The sequence below is a fragment of the Rhinopithecus bieti genome, unplaced genomic scaffold (genome assembly GCF_001698545.2).
Source record: "Rhinopithecus bieti isolate Rb0 unplaced genomic scaffold, ASM169854v2 scaffold_1014, whole genome shotgun sequence".
NCBI classification, from domain to species: domain Eukaryota; kingdom Metazoa; phylum Chordata; class Mammalia; order Primates; family Cercopithecidae; genus Rhinopithecus; species Rhinopithecus bieti.
This window is the reverse complement of record NW_016803499.1, coordinates 4,199,398-4,220,168: the sequence shown is the minus strand read 5'-3', so window position 1 is coordinate 4,220,168 and position 20,771 is coordinate 4,199,398. Positions and strand designations below refer to the sequence as shown.

General features: G+C 54.2%; 1 protein-coding gene across 2 annotated transcripts in view; it reads left to right on the top strand.

Moving 5' to 3' along the window:
* The window catches only part of SHANK2 (SH3 and multiple ankyrin repeat domains 2), a 667,466-nt gene that overhangs the window by 450,511 nt on the left and 196,184 nt on the right, over positions 1-20,771 (top strand). For both annotated transcript variants that reach the window (XM_017887194.1, XM_017887185.1), the window contains exons 15-16: positions 13,383-13,465; positions 15,074-15,198. In XM_017887194.1, coding sequence (XP_017742683.1) covers positions 13,383-13,465; positions 15,074-15,198 — 208 coding nt within the window. The remainder of the gene's footprint in view (positions 1-13,382; positions 13,466-15,073; positions 15,199-20,771) is intronic.

Sequence of the window (20,771 nt, the reverse complement as noted above, 5' to 3'; positions counted from 1 at the left end):
AAATCTGGCCCGTTGCCTGTTTTTGTAAATAAAGTTTTATTGGAACACAGCCCCACCCATCATTTACATATTGTCATGGCTGCCTCTGAGCCACAACTAGCAGAGTGAATAGTTGGACAGGGACCACCCATCCGTCCTCAAAACCTGGAATGTTCACTCTCTGGGCCGTTGCCTGGTCTAGAACATTTGCAGAGCCCCTTCCAAAGGACATCATTGGCTGGACATTGTGACTTACGCCTGTAATCCCAACACTTTGGGAGGCCAAGGCAGGCAGATTACCTGAGGTCCCGAGTTCGAGACCAGCCTGGCCAACATGGAAAAACCCCATCTCTACTAAAAATACAAAAATTAGCCAGGCCTGGTGGCGGGCTCCCATAATTCCAGCTACTCGGGAGGCTGAGGTAGGAGAATCACTTGAACCTGGGAGTTGGAGGCTGCAGTGAGCCCAGATCATGCCAAGCTGGACATTCCAGCTTGGGTAACAAGAGCAAAACTCCGTCTCAAAAAAGAAAAAAAGGACGTCATTAAAGTGCTTTCCATTACCATGTGTCAGTCCTCTATCTTAGTCCAGCTGCATTGCAGTAATGGATGCCTAAGCCTGGGTAATTGATAAAGAAAAGAGGTTTCTTTGGCTCGCAGTTCTGCAGGTGCCCAGGAAGCACGGTGCCAGCATCTGCTTTTGGTGAGGGCCTGAGGAAGCTTCCACTCATGGCGGAAGGCCAACAAGAGCTGGTGTCACATGGCACGAGAGGAGGAAAGAGAGAGAAGAGGAAAGTATCAGACTCTTTTTTAACAACCAGATCTTATGGGAACTAAGAGTAAGAACCCAGCCCTGGGAGAATAGAACCAAGCCATTCATGAGGAATCTGACCCCATGACCCAAACAGCTCCCACCAGGCCCCACCGACAACATTGGGATCAAATTTCACCATGGGATTTGCAGGGGACAAAGAGCCAAATTATATGAGCCTCATACTTTTAACTATTTTTACAACTGCTCCTCTGGTGACACCAGCCTCTTAATGAAGTGTCAGCACTTGGAAGAGAAGCAAACTTTTCAGTGGCCCTAATGAGTACAGGGAGATTGGTGGCCAGGGGTGGACAGCAGCAGTGGCCTTCTCCTCCAGCACGGGTCTGGCCTGGGTTTCTCATGGCCTCCTGCCCAACAGCTCTGTGCCATCCAGGTTGGGCAGGTGAGCCTGGTGGGGGGACCGCGGGCTGCAGGTGGGCCCCCAGCCCTGGAATCAGCCTTCCTGCAAAGCCCAGGACATCGGGTGACTGTCACATTGAGTCTGGTTCCCGGGAGAGGAGGACGCTTCTGGTTTTGTAGCTGTGGGGCCATCTACTCCCCATCCCCACCGGAGGGACTTGGGAACTTGCCTCGCAGGGAGACCCCTGTGGCCTGTCCCATGGCCTGCTGGCATGGTCTTTGTGGGCGAGCTTTGAGACAGACAGATGGGGCAGGCTGGGCCTGTCATTTTAATTAACGAACGAAGAGAAGTCATAAACAGTCCCTTCCTGCACTCACAGCAAAATGCCAGGCAGTTGTACTGTTCCCCTGGTTTTTTTTAAAGAACATTCAGTTCAGAGTCAAAGGCTGAGGCTGGAGTGTGAGTTGGCCCTGCTGCTGGTGGAGACATGTGCCCTGGGCAAACCTGTCACTGCAGGCTGCCTGGACCTTCAGTGGCAGTGCTCCCACCAGCCTGCAGGGTCTCGAGGGCTGCCGAATTGGAGGGATGCGGGAGAATGGTTTTGAATAGAGCCACGGGTACTGTACTCCAGGCACAGGGGGTGGTCTGGGAGGGGGACCAACTCACCCCGTTTGTCCAGGGCCATCTTGGTTTTAAAACTGACAGCCCCATATCCCAGAAAACCCCTTTGTCAGGGAACTTCAGGACAGGAGGACACCCAGCCTGCATCAAAGACCACAGAGGAGGTTCCAGCTCAGGCTTCCTTCTCTGTGTCAGGAGCACTGATGAAGCTTCTGCCCAGATATTCTGGTCTTTCATTTTGCAGACAGGAAAACCCAGGCTCAGGGTGGTTGAGGGTCCTGTCCAGGGTCCTGCTGCCAGTTCTTGCCAGAGCCAGGACTAGAAAGTGGGCCTTCTCCACCTAGAACAGCGCTTTTCCTTCCTTCCAAAAATAACACCGGTGGCTGGCGCTGTCTAAGGCTGCAGAGGTGGTGGGCAGAACCGTCCTGCCTTCGGGGGCACGCACGTGCTACTGGGGGAGTCAGACAGCAAATGAGTGAACAAGCAAATCACAGTTTCAAACATAGTAACTGGCTGGAAGAAAGCAAAGCAGAGAGAAAGGCTGGAGAGCTGGGGACACAGGTCAACCACCACTAGGTGGCAAGGCCTCTCTCTGGAGGTGACCCGGGGGACCTGCAGGGACAACAGCCCGGCTCAGGGAGACCTGGAGCAGCGTCCTGGGAATTGCACAGGCAGCGCAAAGGCACTGTGCTGGAGATGAGTGTGACCTGCTGGAGGAAGAGAGGATGGCAGCATGGCTGGAAGGGGAGGAGTCAGGAGGAGAAGGGGCATGAATCAGATCACAAAAGGTCTTAGCCATGGTGGAGAATTTGGATTTTATCCTCGATTATGATGGGGAGGCTGGGTGCAATGGCTCATGCCTGTAATCCCAGCACTCTGGGAGGCCGAGGTGGGTGGATCACCTGAGGTCAGGAGTTTGAGACCATCTTGGCCAACATAGTAAAACCCTGTCTCTACTAAAAAATACAAAAATTAGCCAGGTGTGGTGGTGGGCGCCTGCAATCCCAGCTACTCAGGAGGCTGAGGCAGGAGAATCGCTTGAACCCGGGAGACAGAGGGTGCAGTGAGCCGAGATCATGTCACTGCACTCCAGCCTGGGTGACAGAACAAGACTCCGTCTGGAAAAAAAAATAATTATGATGGGGATCTGTTGGGGTATTTTAAGTGGGGGAGATACCGTGCGATTTAAGGTTTTTACATAAAGAGTGAATTCCGAGACTCCTCAGTGGGCTCAGAATAGAGGAACTCATGGTACTTTCAGACAGGTTGGCTGTTGGGGAAGGAAATAGCTCACTTTGGGACAGCTCCTGAGGTTCAGCCCAGCACTTGGGTGTTCTGCCTGGCACCGCAGAGTCCCTGCCAGATTTGGAAGCAAAGGGAGGCATCCTGGCATCCCTCGCTCGGGGGCCCCCTGCCCTCATCCCATCTGCCCACAGCTCTGTGTGCAGGGACCCGCCCACCTGTGAGACGCACACTGTGAGGACTTTCTCCTTGTTTGCTAACACACAGGGGTGTCTTGCTGTCCATAAGGAAGGATACCCGAGGGCAGGCCTCTGCGGATCTCAGTAGAAGCGTGTTTTACCTGGGGACAGGTGAAAATATCTGTTTATGCATAAGGTCTCCAGAATGAAGCAAGTTCTGCAGTGCTAAGGTGCATTCTCATGTGCTAATAGCCTTCCAGCCCCTGCCACGTGCTGAATCCTATGCCAGAGGCATTTTAAACAAGGAACTTCCCGCCCCACTGTGGTGTCTCGAGGCTGAGGTTGATGTCCGTAGTCGGCAGGTGAGGATATTGGAGCTCAACGAGGTTGAGGAATTTGGCCAGGGGTGCAGCGCTGTTTTGGGGAAGCTGGGGTTCCACTGGGGTGCTCAACTTCCAAGGCAGGCATTCTCCCTCCTAGACTACGTTTCTGTTCGTCTCAGCAGGGAGCGCCGATCACATCCTGTCATGATCATGAGCGCAGTTAAGCCGTATCTGTCTCCTCCACCAGCCATTCCTGGCAGGTAACATGCCGGGTGGTGCTTAGGAAATGCTTGTGGGTGATTTATTACAAAGTAATGAGACAATTTAATTTGAATCAAGTTCTTTGTACATTATTGTTTCTATTAGGAAAAAACTTGCATTGCTTATCATGTTAGCAATGAGGAGGAAAATGGTCGTAATAAGCGCCAGGCAGGGCATTTTCGTAATTGCCGATTTGAGATATGGCTTCCGCCAGCGCACGTCTCTGGGCGCGGGTGTGCGGGCTGCATGGGGACAGAACCACTGCCCTCCCGACGCCACGTGAAGCGACATAGCCCCCTACCCGTGGGCGAGAGTGGCTCCTGGGAGCCAGGAGGAGTCCCCTCCGTGTGTGAATTGTCCAAAGTCATCACCTCCTGCCCTGGAGACAGCAATGGCCTCCCCAAGAGCAGGCTGGCCGGGGCTGTCACTCAGGCACCAGGATGGCACTGGGCGTTGGGTATCATTTCCCCTGTGAATTCTGCAGGAAGGGCAAGAGAGTGGCATCACACACTGCAACTCTCCGACCAGGAAGCAGGATGCTGGCAGCAGCTGTGTGTGTGGTCATGGGCTGAGAGGCTCCCGCCTCCCACTTGGGAATGACAGATGACGGGGAAACCCTCCTGTTCTCCCGCAGCCGGCCCACCCGTAGAACAGCCCTCTGTGTTGCCCTCTGTGCTGCCCTGCAGCCAGCTCTGCCACGGTAAGCTGGGCTGGCTGCCCACACCCGGTGGCCAAAGAGCCTGAGCTGGCATCTCCGCTGAGCTGGGACACCTGTTGGGTCCCCACCTCAACACCCCCCACGGAACTGCTGACAGCTCTCTGCTTAGCCTCATCCTTCCTGATTGGCAAAGCCCGGAAATTTCTAGGACATCCACTGCCATCACCGTTCCCTGGAGGATCCTCTTTCTAATATAGTGCTCCAGTTCCTGCCTTCACCAGGCCCTGCCACGGAAATGCGATTACACCAGGAGTGATTTAGCCAAGCCGCTCTCAGGCCCTTCCCTGCCTTGGAGAAGGCAGATCTCCTGGCTCCTGCTGCTCTGGGAAGGACTTTCAGGAGCAATAAACAATGCCCCTGACCTTGGAAGTCCCACCCAAGGGACTTCCAGAGGCAGGGGTTGGAACTCTGTCGTCCATGATTCCCCATGGACCACTCACAGCCGCTTTAAGAGAACACCCAGTCTCTCTGCGGGGAGTCCTTCCTGGCTCTCCCAGGTCCCGCCACCCACCTCCATGGACCTTGCTCCACCCCCCTGCATTCCAGTGGCCCCTGCCTGGGTCTGATCAGACATCACATCCACAGCCCGCATGCGCTGTACCTTTCCGCCGTGAAAAACATTCGGAAAGGATTTCGATCATGCTGCCTTTGAACTTGCTTGGCCATGAGTGATACACCGTGCTCGTTCCCCAGCAGCTGCTGTGATTCCCCAGCCGTCATCGGCACACCCGAGGATTCTTGCGAGGTGGGAACACCTGCCTTACGAGTGCTTCTACACGCAATGAAGTGATGCATTTGTGGATACCAGCTTCAACGGGTCGTGACATTGATCCCATATTAAATTTCAGAGACACGGAATTCAACAGAGATTAACCACGCTGTTGGTGGCTCTTTGGATTTGGGAGCCGGTGAATTTTATTTTTCAGGTTGCAGACATCTGGGGGTCCCCGCAACCTTTGGAGACAGCTGGAGTCTGGACCTGTAGGGCCTGGTTGTGGAAACAGCCCCTCTGCCTCCTGCCCGGTGGCTCTGGAGGCCCCTTCCCCACACCCGGGGTGGGTTGGCTGCTCCGGCTCAGCCCTCCCACCCAGTGCTTGGATATGCAGCCCTCTCCTCTGCTGGCCTCGGACCTTGGACCTCACACATGCACACGTTCCGACATTGGTACCTCATCCAATGTCCAGCCCCTGCCAAAGGGACCACCGTGGCTTCAGCCCCACCCTGACCTTGGAAGCCCCACCCTGCGCAGTGGCAGGGGTGGGAACTCTGTCGTCCACCGTTCCCCACGGACCACTCACAGCCGCTTTAAGAGAACAGCCAGGGCCTCTAGGCAGGAGCACAGCAGCGTTCATGCTGATGGCCAGGGAGCCTCCTCAGCCAGCAGCAGCCAACTCGTGCTTGTGAATTGTTTAGATGGAAGCATGGTCATTGGATGGAAGTTCCTGGCGTAGGTGCGAGTTGACCCTGAGTCATTCCAGGAGGATTCGGGCCTCACCAGAAAAAAAAAAAAAAAAAAAAAAAAAAAAAAAAAAAAAAAACGCCAGGAGAAGCCATAGGGCAACAGCTTTTCTACGGTTTCAGCCTTCTTGGGTGAAACTGGGTAAAGCGTGAGTGACCGCAGCCCTGCTGACACCTGCACTTGTGTGTCACTGCCAAGCTGTGTCCCTAGACTGCCCTGGGTGAGTAGGCAGCCGACGTCTGCAGCCCCGTGAAGTCAGCTGCTCCTGCCCTCCCACCTCATCACGGCCCTTCAGACATGAGGGCCGTCTGCCTACCTTCCAGCCCCACTCTGTCTGGAATGTTCTTTTCTCTCCTGTCCCCTCCCCAGTCCCCCAACCCATTCTCCTATGTATACTTCAGTCCTCCTCCTCCAGGAAGTCTTCCAGGTGCCTCTATGGTTCTCACAGAACCACATCCTGCACTGTTGAAGGCAGACGTGTCTGTGACCGCGGATTGATGTTTATCGTCCTCACTTGCCCAGCCTTTGCTGTAATGATCACCACAGACAAGGGGGCTCGAAACAAGAGAAGTCATTCTGTCACAGCCCTGGAGGCCAGAGGTCCAAAACCAAGATGACAGCAGCGCTGCGCTCCTTCCAGGGGCTCCAGGGGAGGGTCTTCCTCCTCTGCCTCTGCTGTTGGCCTGCAGTCCTCGGTGCTCCTCGACCAGGCCACATCGCTCCAGCCTCCGCATCACTCTAGCCTCTGCCTCCACCTTCCCGTGACCACCTCTGTGCTGCCTCTGGGTGTCGACCTTCCTCTGCTTTTCTCGCATAAGAACACAGTTGTTGGTTTAGGACCCTCCCTCAATCCAGGAAGATCTCAACTCAAGACGCTTAACTAACTACACCTGCAAAGACCTAATTTCCAAATGTGGTCACTTTTCACAGACGCTGGGGGTTAGGAATTGAACACATCTTTTTGGGTATGTTAAAACCCAGTCTTTTGGGGTGGGTTCAACTGACCACACCAGACAACTCTGTAAGGGCCAGACTGGGCCTGGTTTGTTCCTTCCTAAATGCCCAGCACCCAGGAGTTCATCCCTTGACCCTCAGTGGGTATTCAGGACGTAACAGCTGGATCGATTCACCGATTTACACGGCAGCTTGACACTGGCCCCGGTTACTTCTGAACTTGGGGCTGAGACTGAAACCCAGTCCCAGCTGATCAAGGAAGAACTAAAGCTGTCACCAGACGGGGCCACCAACCCAGCTGGGATCCCGAGAGCTATGAGTAAAGCCATCTGGTCTACCTCAATAACACTGGTGTTCAGAGTTAAAAATGTCCACGTCTATCCGCCCCATGTGTGAGGAGGCACACAGAGCCACCCAGAGCCCCTCAGGCCCATACGTCTGGGCCAGCTCAGGCCTGGCTTCCTGTGCCGCCGAGTTGACGTTGCCTCCAGGATCAGGTGCTGCTGCCAAGGGAGCTTGTTAAAGTGACTGACAGATCCTAAATGCCAACTGTCATTGCTGGCACCTGCTGCCCGCTGGACCAGGGAAAGTGCAGCCTTCCCTGTGGGTCTGTCATGGCACCCGCTGGGAGAAAGGGAACCCAGGCCACTGCTAAAAGCCACAGGGTGTGTGGCCACCTGTGGTCTTGCAAGGCAGCCACCAGGAGCATCTTCAGGCCTGCCAGCGGGGAGAGACCTCTGGGGCCTGCTGCATGGCCGTCCCTGGGTCCCCACAACCCTCCTGTCTTGCTTCAAGGTGCTAAGTGTTCCAAGTATATTCCATAAGCTCTCTTGCAGCATACAGTGGGACCATGGGCAAGCACACACAGGCAAACCTTTGATGCTCTCTTCTCCATGTGGCTCCCAGGAGGGCATCAACATGGAGGTAATTGTGTCTCTGGGAAGCCAATATGGCTCCCACAGGAATAGCTCTGGCATCCTCCATGCCAGCATGACCAGGGCCGCCTAGACCCCATCTTTGTGTGAACTAGGAAAAGGTGCTTGCCCCTTCCTTAAGACGTTTTTCTTCCCTCTGTGCTGAAATTATCATTGGTACGTGTGCTGGGTGGCCATGATGGCAATGGGTTCCTCCATAGTTGTACAGTGCACAACCTGCACAGCTGTGCTTGGCGGGGCTGGTTGTCCACCCCTTCGCCTTTCACAGCTCCTGCTGCAGGCAGATGTTGGCAAAAGAGGGTACATTTGGGGAGTGTCAAAGTGCCCTTCTACCTAGCTCAGAAAACTTTTGGAGAGTGCACCGCTGAATTACATTTTTTGTTCAGTCAATAAGCACAGGTCGATGTGTTGCATGGAGAGACTCAGAGGATCGGGGCAAGGCATTTGCTTACAAGGAACCCACAGTGCCTACTTCAGGCACGTGGTCAGTGAGCGGATTAGGGGGTGAGACAGGCTTGGAGAAAGCTGTTCCAGTGGCAGTGTGGGGAACGTGCAGGTGCCTCAGCCGTTCCCCATGAAACTGGATTGCAGTGCATCTCAGCTGCATGTGGAGAGTGGGTCTGCTGGCACAGGGGCAGGGCAGGCTGGCAGGGGCCAAGGTCAGGGCAGACTCTGGTTCACAGGGGCTTCAGCACAGTTCTGGGGCAGCACACAGAACTCAATGCCACAACTTCTAGACCCAGCCGCAGCTGTCATCCTGGGACAGGTTTTAGATTCATGAACCAGCAGGAGCTTGAGGGTGTGTTGTCTCCAGAAAGGCCCCTTCCTCAGGCCTGCGTGTGAGATCCCCCTGTCTGATTGCATGGGGATGGGGGTACTGCCAAGTTCCACCTTTCAGACACAGCGACTGCAGCTCGTTTCAAGGAATGACTCTTCTAGAGTGTCCCCTTGCTTTTCATGAATTCCTCAAAACACTGAAAGTTTCTAACGGCCTGGGGCTGCCTTTTCTCTTTCCTCTCTGACTTCCTGGGCCAAGCCAGGTGCATGCAGTAGGTCCTCTGCAGCACTGAGTTTGCCCTCTGGTTTTAACCAGGAATCCAGGGATTGTTCTGGTGCCTTTTTACTCGAAACCCTGCAGTCATCCTTTGCCCACCTCCCACCCAACATCTGTTTCTCCCTGCTCTGCTCCTGACTTGAGTTCATACCCATTTTGCATCCCCTCTGGGCACACATGGGGCACCTGGCCTGTGCGGGGTGCTGTGGGCATTTGGAGTGGTCTGCAGGATGAGGTCACTGTCCCCACTGACCCTGTAGAAAATGTCCCCTCTCCACGAAGAGACAAGCTCAGAGGGGACATTTTCTTCAGGGTCACCGAGCTCAACACGATGGATGGGGATACTAAGAAGAGCAGCTTCCCCTGGTTACAGAGAGCCCCCTGCTCATGGGGCATTCACTGGGCACTGCCTCACTGGCTCCTCCTAAACCTTACAAGCCAGATGTTTCTCCCCCACTTTGCAGGTCAGGAAATTGAGGCTGTAAGTAGTCAAGGTGGTCAATGTCTGGGTTAAAATTGAAACCCATGTCTGTCTGTGAGTGAAAGTGAGATTGGGTCATAGTGGATGGGAAGTGGGGGCTGTTTAGATCCTGAAACAATGTAAGAAAGAGAAGTTAGAAACAGTCCTTCTTAATGTCAGAGACTAAGCAGTTTGGTGTTTTACTGAGTCAACAGGACAGGGCCATGACAGTCTTGGGGCAAGATCTTTTCTCAGTTACAAGTGTGGGCTAGAAAATTATCAGAGCAAGCAGGGTGTGGTGGCTCACATCTATAATCCCAGCACTTTGGGAGGCCGAGGAGGGAGCATCCCTTGAGATTAGGAGTTTGAGACCATCCTGGGCAACACAGTGAGACCCTGTCTCTACAAAAAAATTAAAAATTAGCCAGGCATGAGGGTGTGTGCCTATAGTCCCAGCTACTTGGGAGGCTGAGGTAGGAGGATCGCTTACAGCCTGGAGTTCAAACTTACAGTGAGCTGTGGTGGCACCACTGCACTCCAGCCTGAGTGGCAGAGCAAAACCCCGTCTCTAACTTTAAAAAAGGAAGTTCTCGGGTGCATCAGGAATTACTGAAAAGGTTTTAGCCTTGGATGTTGAGATCGGAGGGGTCCCTGCAGGAGGAAGGGAGTCTGGGAGAGGAGAGGGTGGCGTGTGCAGACCGGGATCCCACCCGTAACTGTTGGAGTTATGAACACGTGCTGCCTGCTGGGGCTGGTTCTGAGGCATGGATGGGCGACTCACGGCCTCCCACTCAGGACCCATCAGGCTCATCTTGCTGCTGTTCTCATTTTGCAGAGCAGGCTCTGGGGCCTGGCAGGTCAGTGACCTCAGGGTCAAAGCAAAGCTGGGATTTGAACCACGCTGTGTGTGATGCCAAAGTGGGTGCCTCCACCTGCCACACTGGAATGCCCCTGCCCTTCTTTAGTCTGTGGGAAACAGCTAGCAAGTGTCTGGGCAGCCCCCTGGCCCTAAGAAGTTCCCCGTCACAGAGTATGCTGGCAGGAAGTGGTCTGGATCATCTTGGAGATGCAAGGTTTGGGTGGTGTTGGGCACTTTGGGAGGGAGCTGCCCAGCAGTGCAAGTGAGCGCCTGGAGCGCATGACAGGTTCCCCTTGGAGCTGGGTGGAGATGGACTTGATCAGCCCGTGTGTCCCCAGGGAAGAGTGCAGGGCACTGAGATCCAGACCCCAGGGTTCGGCATCATCCTTCCAGGATTTCAGGGAGGCTGTCACCCTCGGCAGCTCCTCTTGCAGAGAGCAGGTGCACAGGAGGGTTAAGCAGAGGCTCTTGGCTTTGACAGCCGGGGCCTTAGAGAACCTTCCATGAAGGAGACACACAGGCTGGTCACACAGCTTGCGCCTGCTCGGCCGTGAGTGAGCCATGGGGCCGGGCCAGACTGACTCCCCTTTCAGAAGTTCAGAGGGGAAACAGGTGGTGACTAGAAGGTGTTTCCCATGAGAGGCACAAGTCTGTGTTCTGGTTGTGGGGGGCCGTGGAGACAGGTCGAGGGGCCTGGTAGGGGGTCTGCTCATCAGTGCCTCATGGGCCCCTAAATCCATGGCAAGAGAGCCCCAGTTCTCCCCCCATCAGCCTCCTCAGCACTGCGGGGTCCTGGCCAACTACCAGGCCTGCTGGAGGTAAATGACAGACGTTACAGGGACAGCTCCCTGAGGCCTCCTATTACACCACACCAGCAATGGCATGGCCTCATGTGACCCCATGGTGATCCCAAGAGGCCTGTCGGTTTGTTCTCACCCTTTCTTGCTGTGTAGGGAAACTGAGGTTTAGAGAGCCCCATCGTTTCCTAAAGGCCACAACAACCGCGTGACCTCACCCCCAGACTCCCGGGGTCCTGGACCTCTGACCATGTGTCAGCCCTTGTCTGGTGGCCCTGAGCAGGGCGAGTGGGCTTCCGGGGCTGAGCCAAGAGGGGCTCACGGTTGTGACTGAGTTCCCCAGAGTGGAGCTCCCTGCACTTAGCAGGCTGTCTTTGGGGAGGGGACAGGGGAAGGAAGGTCCAGGGCCAGAACCCCCGTCCCAGCTGCTGAGGCGGGAGTGACCAGTCACCTGGATTGTCCTGGTCTTCGGCTGTGAAGGTATCACCCATGCCCAGGCTATTCCTGGAAGACAGGGTCACCCCAGCATGCCTCCATGCATGACCCTCTGATGCCGTCAGGGGTGGGTGTGTGGAGTGGTGAGAAGAGCACGTGTTCCCCGGCTGGGTCGTCTGACCTCTCTCAGCCTCACCAGCCTCATCTGTAAAATGGGAGGATTGAGGAGCCGCTGCCCATCCCTTGTCCAGGATGCCGAGCCCTGTTATCCACGTTTGCCCCATCCCTCCTCCTTCCCGGGGCCCCCCAATCTGGGGTGGCTGTGCTGTCACCAGCTGGCTGCACCTGAGGCCCTGTGCTTCCTGTAAACTGTGAACCTGGTGCTGGTGCCAGGCAGAGCTGACCCGTACTCCTCTGGGACCAAGAGTCCGTCGGCACGTGGCTCTGTTTGAGATTTGTGTCCCCAGGACTCCCCCTGTGCGACGGGGGCCTGCTGGGTTCTTCGGGGCCCATCTGCACCTTTTCCAGCTGGGCCCCCAGCCTGCTGTCCTTTTTCCTCCCCCCTGAGGCTCACACACAGCCCCGTAAGACCCTGCAGAGGCCTCCCTCCACGCTGCCTCCCTCCCTTCCCCGCTCCCCTCCGCAGAGGCCTTCCCAGCTCCCCACTAACTTCGGGGCAGCAGCAGCATCCTAGCGGGGTGCCGGCAGGCCTTCATCTCACTCCCCTTCTGCCCCCGCAGGCCACCCAGAAGGTGGGGGTGGAGGACAGTTCAGCTGCAGCCTGGAGGCTCACTGAGCCGTTCCCGTCCCACACACTCTGGGTGCCTCAGGGGCTGGATGGTCATGGGGCGAGTGCCAGCAGGAAAAGCGAGAGGACGCTGTGGCAGCTAGCGCAAAGTTGGAGCTTTTTTGGTTTCTTTCCTTAAAAAAAAAAAAGAATGCCATGGCAAGAGGCAAGCAGTGTGGCTTTAGCTTGTCACCTCAAAGGGGCAGCCCATACCCCCTCCAGTTCCCCAGCAATGAGTTCATCATCCCCACAGGGGGCCAGTGTCCTCCGGGGCTTGGAGACCGAAATGTCCTGAGTCCTCTGCCAGGGAGCCCCTCACCCACCGGCCTCACCCACCGGCCACGGGGCAGGGGTGATGCTGGAGCGGGGGATGCAGAGAGAGCCCCCGCCCCTCCCCTCCCCTCCCAGCCCAGCCTGCGGATGCTCTGCGCGGGATGACGCCCAGGCAGCCGCCGGGCGGGCGCACTGTGGGCTCGTCAGATGATTGTGGGGGCTCCTGCCTGCCGCACACCGCCGGCGCCGGGACGGGAGAGGGAGGGGGCGCTGGATGCGACGCGCAGGTCCCTGCGTCTCTGGTGCCTGCTGCCGGCTCGGCTCGTGCGGGGAGCAGATAGGATTTGATTTTTTTTTTAACCCCCTTCAAGGAAAAGCAAAACAAAACTGCTGCCTCATTTCTCCCCTGGCTGATTTTCCCGGGCTTCCCTGGAAGATGCGTGTGGCCGGGACAAGCCGGAGGAGCTCATTCCCGACGCCGCCGCTGCTGCTGAGGCCGCCGCTGCCGCCGCCGTTTGGGCCACTTACTTTCTTTGCCCTGGGCGGCGTCCTGGCCAGCCCCCCCTGAGCCTCCAGCTCAGCCATCCCTCCGGCAGCCGCCCCACCATGTATGACTCCTTCCTCCGGCTGGCTCCGGCTCTGCCTGCCCCCACCCTGCAAGTCTCATTGTGCCACGCTCGCCTATCCCGGTAGCCACCCCCCTCTTCCTTCGCTCCTCCTGCACCCTCGCTGCCTCCTTTCCTCCATGCTGCCTGGATCTGGCGAGCTGGGGTGATTAATTGGCTATGATGATGAACGTCCCCGGCGGAGGAGCGGCCGCGGTGATGATGACGGGCTACAATAATGGTCGCTGTCCCCGGAATTCTCTCTACAGTGACTGCATTATTGAGGAGAAGACGGTGGTCCTGCAGAAAAAAGACAATGAGGGCTTTGGATTCGTGCTTCGAGGGGCCAAAGGTAAGAGCAGCCGCTCCGAGCCTGAGTGTGTTCCCATGTTTGTGTGTGTGTGTGTGTTTGTACGCCTGCATGAAAAACGTTCCTGGCTCAGGAATAAGCATTCAATAAGCATTTTTCCTGGGGGCACTTGGTTGCTAGACAACCATGTTCTTTCACATTGCGCCTTACTCAGAAAACGTCAGGGCTTCCTTGAGGGATGTTTTTAATTTTCTGTAGACAACGTTGTTCTGAACGGGTTCTCTCTCCCCCTTGCCCCGTCCTACCTTTCGTTTTTAAATGATGGGGTGGTTAAAATTTTGTGTTCTGTTTGAGCCAGACTGTGGCTGCCCTCAGAGCTCCGGCTCTCAAATCCCCAGGATTGCCCAGGCCTGAGTTTCAGGCACCTAGAAACTGCCCCATTCTGGGAGTGGGCTTTGGCTTCAAGGGCAGCGGGCGTTTGTGTGCTTGCCTCTAAGGTGACTTTGCAAAGAAAATGTGACAAGATGGTCCCCTCTGCCATGGACTGAGCCGGCAGCACACACGTTACGTGGCCCGTCGTGGGAGGCTCAGGGATGCTGTCCATGGCGGTACACCCGCCAGCCACCCTGCACGCACAGCTTCCCCTCCAAAAGAAAACAAAATGGCATCGCCTCCCCGTGAGAGGGGACATCCACCCACCGCGTGTGTGGTTCAGCCATGTGGAAGTTTCATCTCAGAGCTTACGCGCTGTGCCAGGGGTCCTGCACCTGTGCTGCGGGAGGCCTCCTCCCCGGCTGGCGTGCCCACCTGCCTCAGACTCAGGCAGCTCCATAGCAAGCTGTCCAGAGAGAGAAAGAGCAGTTGCAGCTGTCTCTGTGAGAGCGTCCACGTCTGTCTGTGTGATATGCTCTCCCCTTCCCCTGCTGGAATCTTCATCTCCACACCCACCCACCCCCGGCCACTCATGCCTCCCTAGGAAAGTCCGTCTCCTGCCCTGGAGTTGCACCTGGCAGCTGTGTGGGCCCCAGAAGCTGAGCCTCACTGTGCTGGGCAGTGGTGGCTCAGCACCCCCCCCACACACACACACCAGTGCCCAGGGACACTGGTCACACACAGAGTGGTCACAGAGGCCTGGGGTCCCTGTAGACGGGACTCATGAGCAGATTCCAAATCTGTAGCCACCCACTGGGTCAGCGTGATGTTCCGTCCGCATTCCGAGTTGAATTCCCTTGGTTGCGAGTCTACGTAGATGTAAATTTGGCAAGTGGTTTAGTGTGGTGTTTCTGTAGCTCTGTGTGGCAAGGGAGGAACTTTTCCATTTTTAGAACTGAAAATGTTTAGTCACTGATGCTTTTAAAGAAAATGACAGGCGTGTAGACATGTACCACAGAGCACGTTATCCTGTGGTTTCGCAGAGAGGCCAAGAGATATGATGGCGGCACCAAGGTGCAGTTGACTTCATTGCTTGAGTTGCATCAGCCCATGAGTATGAGTCTCAAGCCGTTCCTGGGGGAGAGTTGGCCTGGACCAATCACCTGCAATGGGAGATGTGTGGGCCCACTTCCTCCCGGGGTCCCTTGGGGAGATCAAGCGATGTGAATTTGGAAAACATCTCCCAGGCTTGTAACTAGGTGCTGCTTGTCTTCCCAGCTGACACACCCATTGAAGAATTCACACCAACACCGGCGTTCCCAGCCCTGCAGTACCTGGAGTCCGTGGATGAAGGTGGGGTGGCGTGGCAAGCCGGACTAAGGACCGGGGACTTCTTGATCGAGGTAGGGACACAGGTGTCTGTATCTTTCTGCTTGGGGAGAGCGCTGACTCTCGGGGAGGAGGTCGTAGTCCTGGCAGCACAGCCACGAGGCCCAGTCTGGGGGTGCTTGTGGAGTCTGCCATGAACTTTTGTTGTTTGGTCAATTTCTCCCACCGTGGGTGCCCCTGCCTGCGGACCTGGTGTTGGGCTTGTCTTGGAGGCCTTGGCCGTAACCCGTTGGAGGAGGAAAAGTCTGTGGAATTTGGCCATTGGTCTTGAAGTAGAAGATAGAGAGTGGAGGCATGTGGTCACCATGATGTTGGGGACATGTGCAGATCTGTGGGTGGCTTAGGTATGACTCCATAAATAGATACCAAGAGGAGTCATCATCCGTTCTTGTGTCCTACGGGTGAGTCGACAAGCACTTTTGTGTGGCAGTTGTTGGTGTGAGGTCTGTAACATTGGTGGCTAAGAGCTCGTAGATTTGCAGGTTGTGGTAACCACCCTGTCAGTTGGACGATAGCCTTCTAAGACCAAGGAGCCCGGGCAAGAGGGATGGCTGGCGTTGATGGTGCAAAAAGGAAACTTAGGAATTCAGATGCTTTGAAAATGAGCGTTTGCTGGTACTGAAAAGGAAAGAGCATTTTCTTCATTTAGAGAATAGAGGTGTGAGTGTCCCGGCTCTACAAACAGAAAACAGTCCCTAGGATTGGCACATCGGTGTGTGCGAGGGGTCAGAGGCCCCAGTGCATCTGATCACCTGGCCTTTTTGTGAGTTTAGGTGTTACTTTTAATCTTGTTATGCAAAGGAACATGCGACTCTTTAGAAATAGGAAGAAGAAAAGAAAGTTATAGGTTGAAAAAGATGATATTTTAAAGGCTCGGTAGACTCAAATGGTCCTCGTTGGGAGTGCGCGTTTCTTGGATGCACACACTCTTCTGTGTCACCCTGAGCCCTGCCTCGTGTACATCAGAACTCCACATGCAGGTGGAAGGGGTGGGTACGTGGCATCCAGCCAGCCGTGTGGTGGTCCCTGCCATTGGGCCAGATATTCGTTCTGTAAACGAGGATCCCACATTCCAGCCCCTGGTGAGAGGGCTACCTGCGATCATTTCTCCCAGTCAGGCCTAAGCTCCCAAGCTGGCTGATCATGCTATGATTCTGCTAGTGATCTCCGTAGAGATCCTCAGGACTATTAAGGGGCGATGGAAAGTCAGAAGGGAAGAGACTATTATAGAGCCAGGTAAGATGGAGCAGGTGCTTAAACTTATTCTGAGTGCCTCCTGTGGATCTCTTTGATTTGCTGGAAGAGATATTTAAATGATTATCGACCAGTCAGAACCTGATTTGAATGAGAAATGAACTTATTTGGGTTCTTGTGCATTGAAACTGTCGGATGCACCACCAGAATGATGGAGACCGGAGCCCGCCGTGGCTTCGGGGGTTAACTCGATTTGTAACCTTCATGAAAATGCAGAGCCTGGGTTGAATCATCCTCTGTAGGATGCAGTTGGGATGTGAGTCCCCTTCCTGCGTGTGTGTGTGTGTGTGTGTGTGTGTGTCTGTGTGTTGGGGGGGCGTGGCCTTGGGCCTAGCAGCAAGGCTGAAGTCTATAGGTGGTGTAAGAGTGTGTGCATGTGTGACAGGCAGGATGGGGGGGTGTTGAAATAGGTCGCTCTTGGTTCTTGATTTTCAATAATAAAAGAGGGCTGCAGATGCAAGAGCACCCCCCGTTGTTCAGCTCATGGGGCTGTTTCCTGGATAAACTCATCAATAAAAGAAACGTGGCCTGCTGAGGCACGTGTGTGGGCCCCGCGCTTGCCCGGTGAGCAGAGCCGCACTGGGTTAGAAGATGTTGCTGTCTGTGGCTGCAGCGCTCGCCTGGGTGGGGCCGAGAAGGTGCACCTGTCCTGTCGGTTTGAAGCCTTTGTGGAAATTTGGAGCTTTGAGAGTTTCCACACTTCTGTTTCTAAGCACCTCCTTTGACATTGCTTTTAACCTCCGATATGCAAATATATTTGCCATTTGGGGGCAGGTTTTATATTCTAGGTAACCTCTGATTTCCAGTATTCTAGGAATGGCTGGTCCTGAGATGCATTAGGGCTGTGCCTGCATTATGATATCACAGATGACCCAAGGAGCACTGGGCCCTCCACAGCCCTGCAAGGCTACACTAATGAGGGTGTGGGGCACAGGCAGCTGGACCGTTGCACGATCCTGGCTCCTCCCAGTTCATGTCCACAGCTGCCTCTGGGGATTCAGAAATTCTCCTCCAGGGGCTTAAGACTGAGAATTCCATTGAGTTGTGTTCCTAGCGACTGGATTTTGCCACCGGAATATTAAAATCGTGTATAGCCTAATAGGTGCGTGTTTGTTCCAACAGACCATTTTCAGTGAAGAGCTTTGACCTTGGAGGGTATGAGACAGCATCACGTGTCTCACGTGAATTTTCTTTTTGGTGAGCAGCCAGCCCTAGAGTCGGTGGGGTTTCTGAGCTCTCAGTGAGGTGCAAGGTCTCCACGTGAAAAGCTGCCTGAAATGCAGACACTCTGTCTTCCCTACCCCAAGCAGCCCTTGGCAAACCTTCCTTTCTCTCTGCTATTTGAAAGAACCTCGAAAGTGTGACAGATTTTTATTTTCTCTTTAAAACTGCATGCTGCGGTTTGAACTTTTGGATGAAGGGGCACCCTTTGAAGTGAATGTTGGCTTTTAACGTCTTTGGCATCTCCAGAACTTCATTTTCCCTCATTAACTTTGTGAGAATGCCCGACGTGGCCCTCCAGCTCTCGGCCTTGGCGCCTGTCATGGTTTCCTGCTGTGCATGACTTTCTTGGGTACTTACCTTGTAGAATTTATTTCTCTCCTACCTAAGCTTTGGGGAAGAGTTTGTTCTTTTGCTGTTGTTTTTGTTTCTGGTTGACCACCCCCTGACCCTACCAACCACAATCAAAGGCTTTGAGCTGTCACCAAATCAGGAATCTCATCAGACAGACAGATGTTATCACACAAGCTGTGTTGTAATAAAAGGTTCACCTCAGAGGTGGACGTGAAGGATAAGCGGATGTCCCGTGGATAGGGACATTTGATCACAGTGGCTCCGTGGACGGTGTGATTTACCATTTCGGATCAGCTGGTGTGCCGGAATCCCCGAGATAGCCAGTGACACTGAGCCATTCCAGATTGTGAAGTGTCAACCAGCCCAGCAGGGAAGGAGCCAGAGAGATTTTAGAGGCCGTGGGAGGGGCAGGGCAGCGGGAAGTTGAATGCCCCTGCTGAGATCGCCCTTGGGACCTGCAGGGGGAGGCCGAGGCCAAGGCTTGCAGAGGGGTGGATGCTGGAGCAGTGACAGCCCCTGACAGAAGCAGGGCAGGTGTTTCTCTCCATGCAGGTCAGAGGTGACGATGGGGCCTCCACCAGCCGGGAATGACAGAGGCCCACGTCCCTCTGGTGACAACAGGAAACCCAGTCCAAACTGATTTTCATAATGATTGGAGCTTGTCAGGAAGCCGAGACCAGAGAGTTTCGAGGGAGAGTAAGCCTGCTGTAAGAGTTTGCTGAAGACTTTGTCTGCTGTCTCTTTGAGATAACCCTGATTAGGCCCCTTCACTCCCACAACATGGGGCTGGAGAGGTCAGAGGCTGCTTCTGAAGTTCATGATACGTCCTAAGCCTGTGGGTGGCTCCTGGAGGACGGTAGTGCATCAAGTGTTTAAGGAGATGTGGAGGTGGGGACACCACTTTGATGTCTTGCAGGGCTCACTGTAGGTCTCACCCAGTGAAACCTGGCTGGGCGTCCCAGTCACCCAAGGTTTATAGAAATCTGGTCTCCAGCCCACACGCCCTGAATCAGAACTATGAGGCAAGAGCTGGGGCATCCATGAAAGTTGCAGTGGTGATGCTGGGGGTCCCAACAGACAGGAAAGGCAGTGACCCACTGGCCCGGCCCAAGTTGACATTCCAGCCTCTTGACGTGGCCTGCCAACTAAAGTCTCCTCGACCTGAACACAAGCAGGTGCTGCGCTAATCTCCTTAAGACTAGGACTGTCTTCCACAAACCCCTTCTTTGACAACCTAAATTTTGTTTCTTGAGTGACTTTCGTGATCTAAAATATCCTGTATCTGAGACATCCTTACAATTCAACTTAACAGCAGGCAGATAGAGGGCAAACAACATTTGCAACAAATGTCCCAAGAAGTCCGTGTCCTTGTTTATAGCAGCTGAGGTGGATCTCCAAGCCCTAGAAGCCCTGCAGTGCCCCATCCAACCCTCAGAGTCATCCGTACAGCATGTGTGTTCCTCCCCATTTTACAGATGGGGAAACTGAGGTACACAGATGAAGTAACTGGCCCGTGGCTGTGTAGCTGGTGAGTGGAGAAGGTGGAATTCCAGCCCAGGCTGTCCGACTCTGTAATGTCGTGGCTCAAAGATGCATGAACAACACTTTGATGAGCTTTATGTATAAATGGGCAAACGGTAAGAAGAAAAGCAGTGAGGTGCCCGTTTTGTTTTCAAATTAGCAAATACTTCTTTGTGACTATACTTGTTGCTGGTGACAGCACTCACATGTTGCTGGTGAAAAGACTAAGTTGCCGTAGATGTTTTCAAGATCAGTGTGGCAGTAGGTAACAAGAGCCATAAAGGTAAACCAGGAATCTTACATCTAGGAATCCATGCTAACGGAATAATCTTAAAAAACAGGCAGAAATCAGCCAGGCATGGTGGCTCACGCCTGTAATCCCAGCACTTGGGGAGGCCAAGGCGGGTGGATCACCTGAGGTCAGGAGTTCGAGACCATCCTGGCCAACACGATGAAACCCCGTCTCTACTGAAAATACAAAAAATTAGCTCGACGTGGTGGTGGGCGCCTGTAGTCCCAGCTACTCAGGAGGCTGAGGCAGGAGAATCGTTTGAACCTGGGAGGCGGATGTTGCATTGAGCTGAGATCACGGCCACTGCACTCCAGCCTGGGTGACAAAGCAAGACTCGGTCTCAAAATAATAATAATAATAATAATAATAATAATAATAATAATAAATAAATAAAACAGGTAGCAGTTACAGTGTGGCAAAACAAGGAGTTGAGACGGGGAGGGGCGGGGCTCATAGGAGAATGGTTCAGCGACAGTGAACATCTGTTGTGAATTCATAAGAAAGCATTAAAAATGTTTACAAGGAGTTCTTAATACCAACCGAGAAAGGTTACATTCTACTTAGTGAAAAAGGCAGAATCAAAATGCTCAGCACCATATCGTCTAACACCATCTTTCCAGTGTAGGCACAGAGGAAAACAAAAACGACAGGAAACATTAACCCCTAGGTGGTGAGGTTGTGTTATTTTCTCTTTCTTTCAGATGTTTCTCTCAGATTTCCTGGAATCGAAGTATTCCTATTTTGAAAAGTATCCATCTCATACATAGGAAAGCGTGTCTTGGCCGAGCGCGGTGGCTCAAGCCTGTAATCCCAGCACTTTGGGAGGCCGAGACGGGCGGATCACGAGGTCGGAGATCGAGACCATCCCGGCTAACACAGTGAAACCCCGTCTCTACTTAAAAAATACAAAAAGCCGGGCGCGGTGGCTCAAGCCTGTAATCCCAG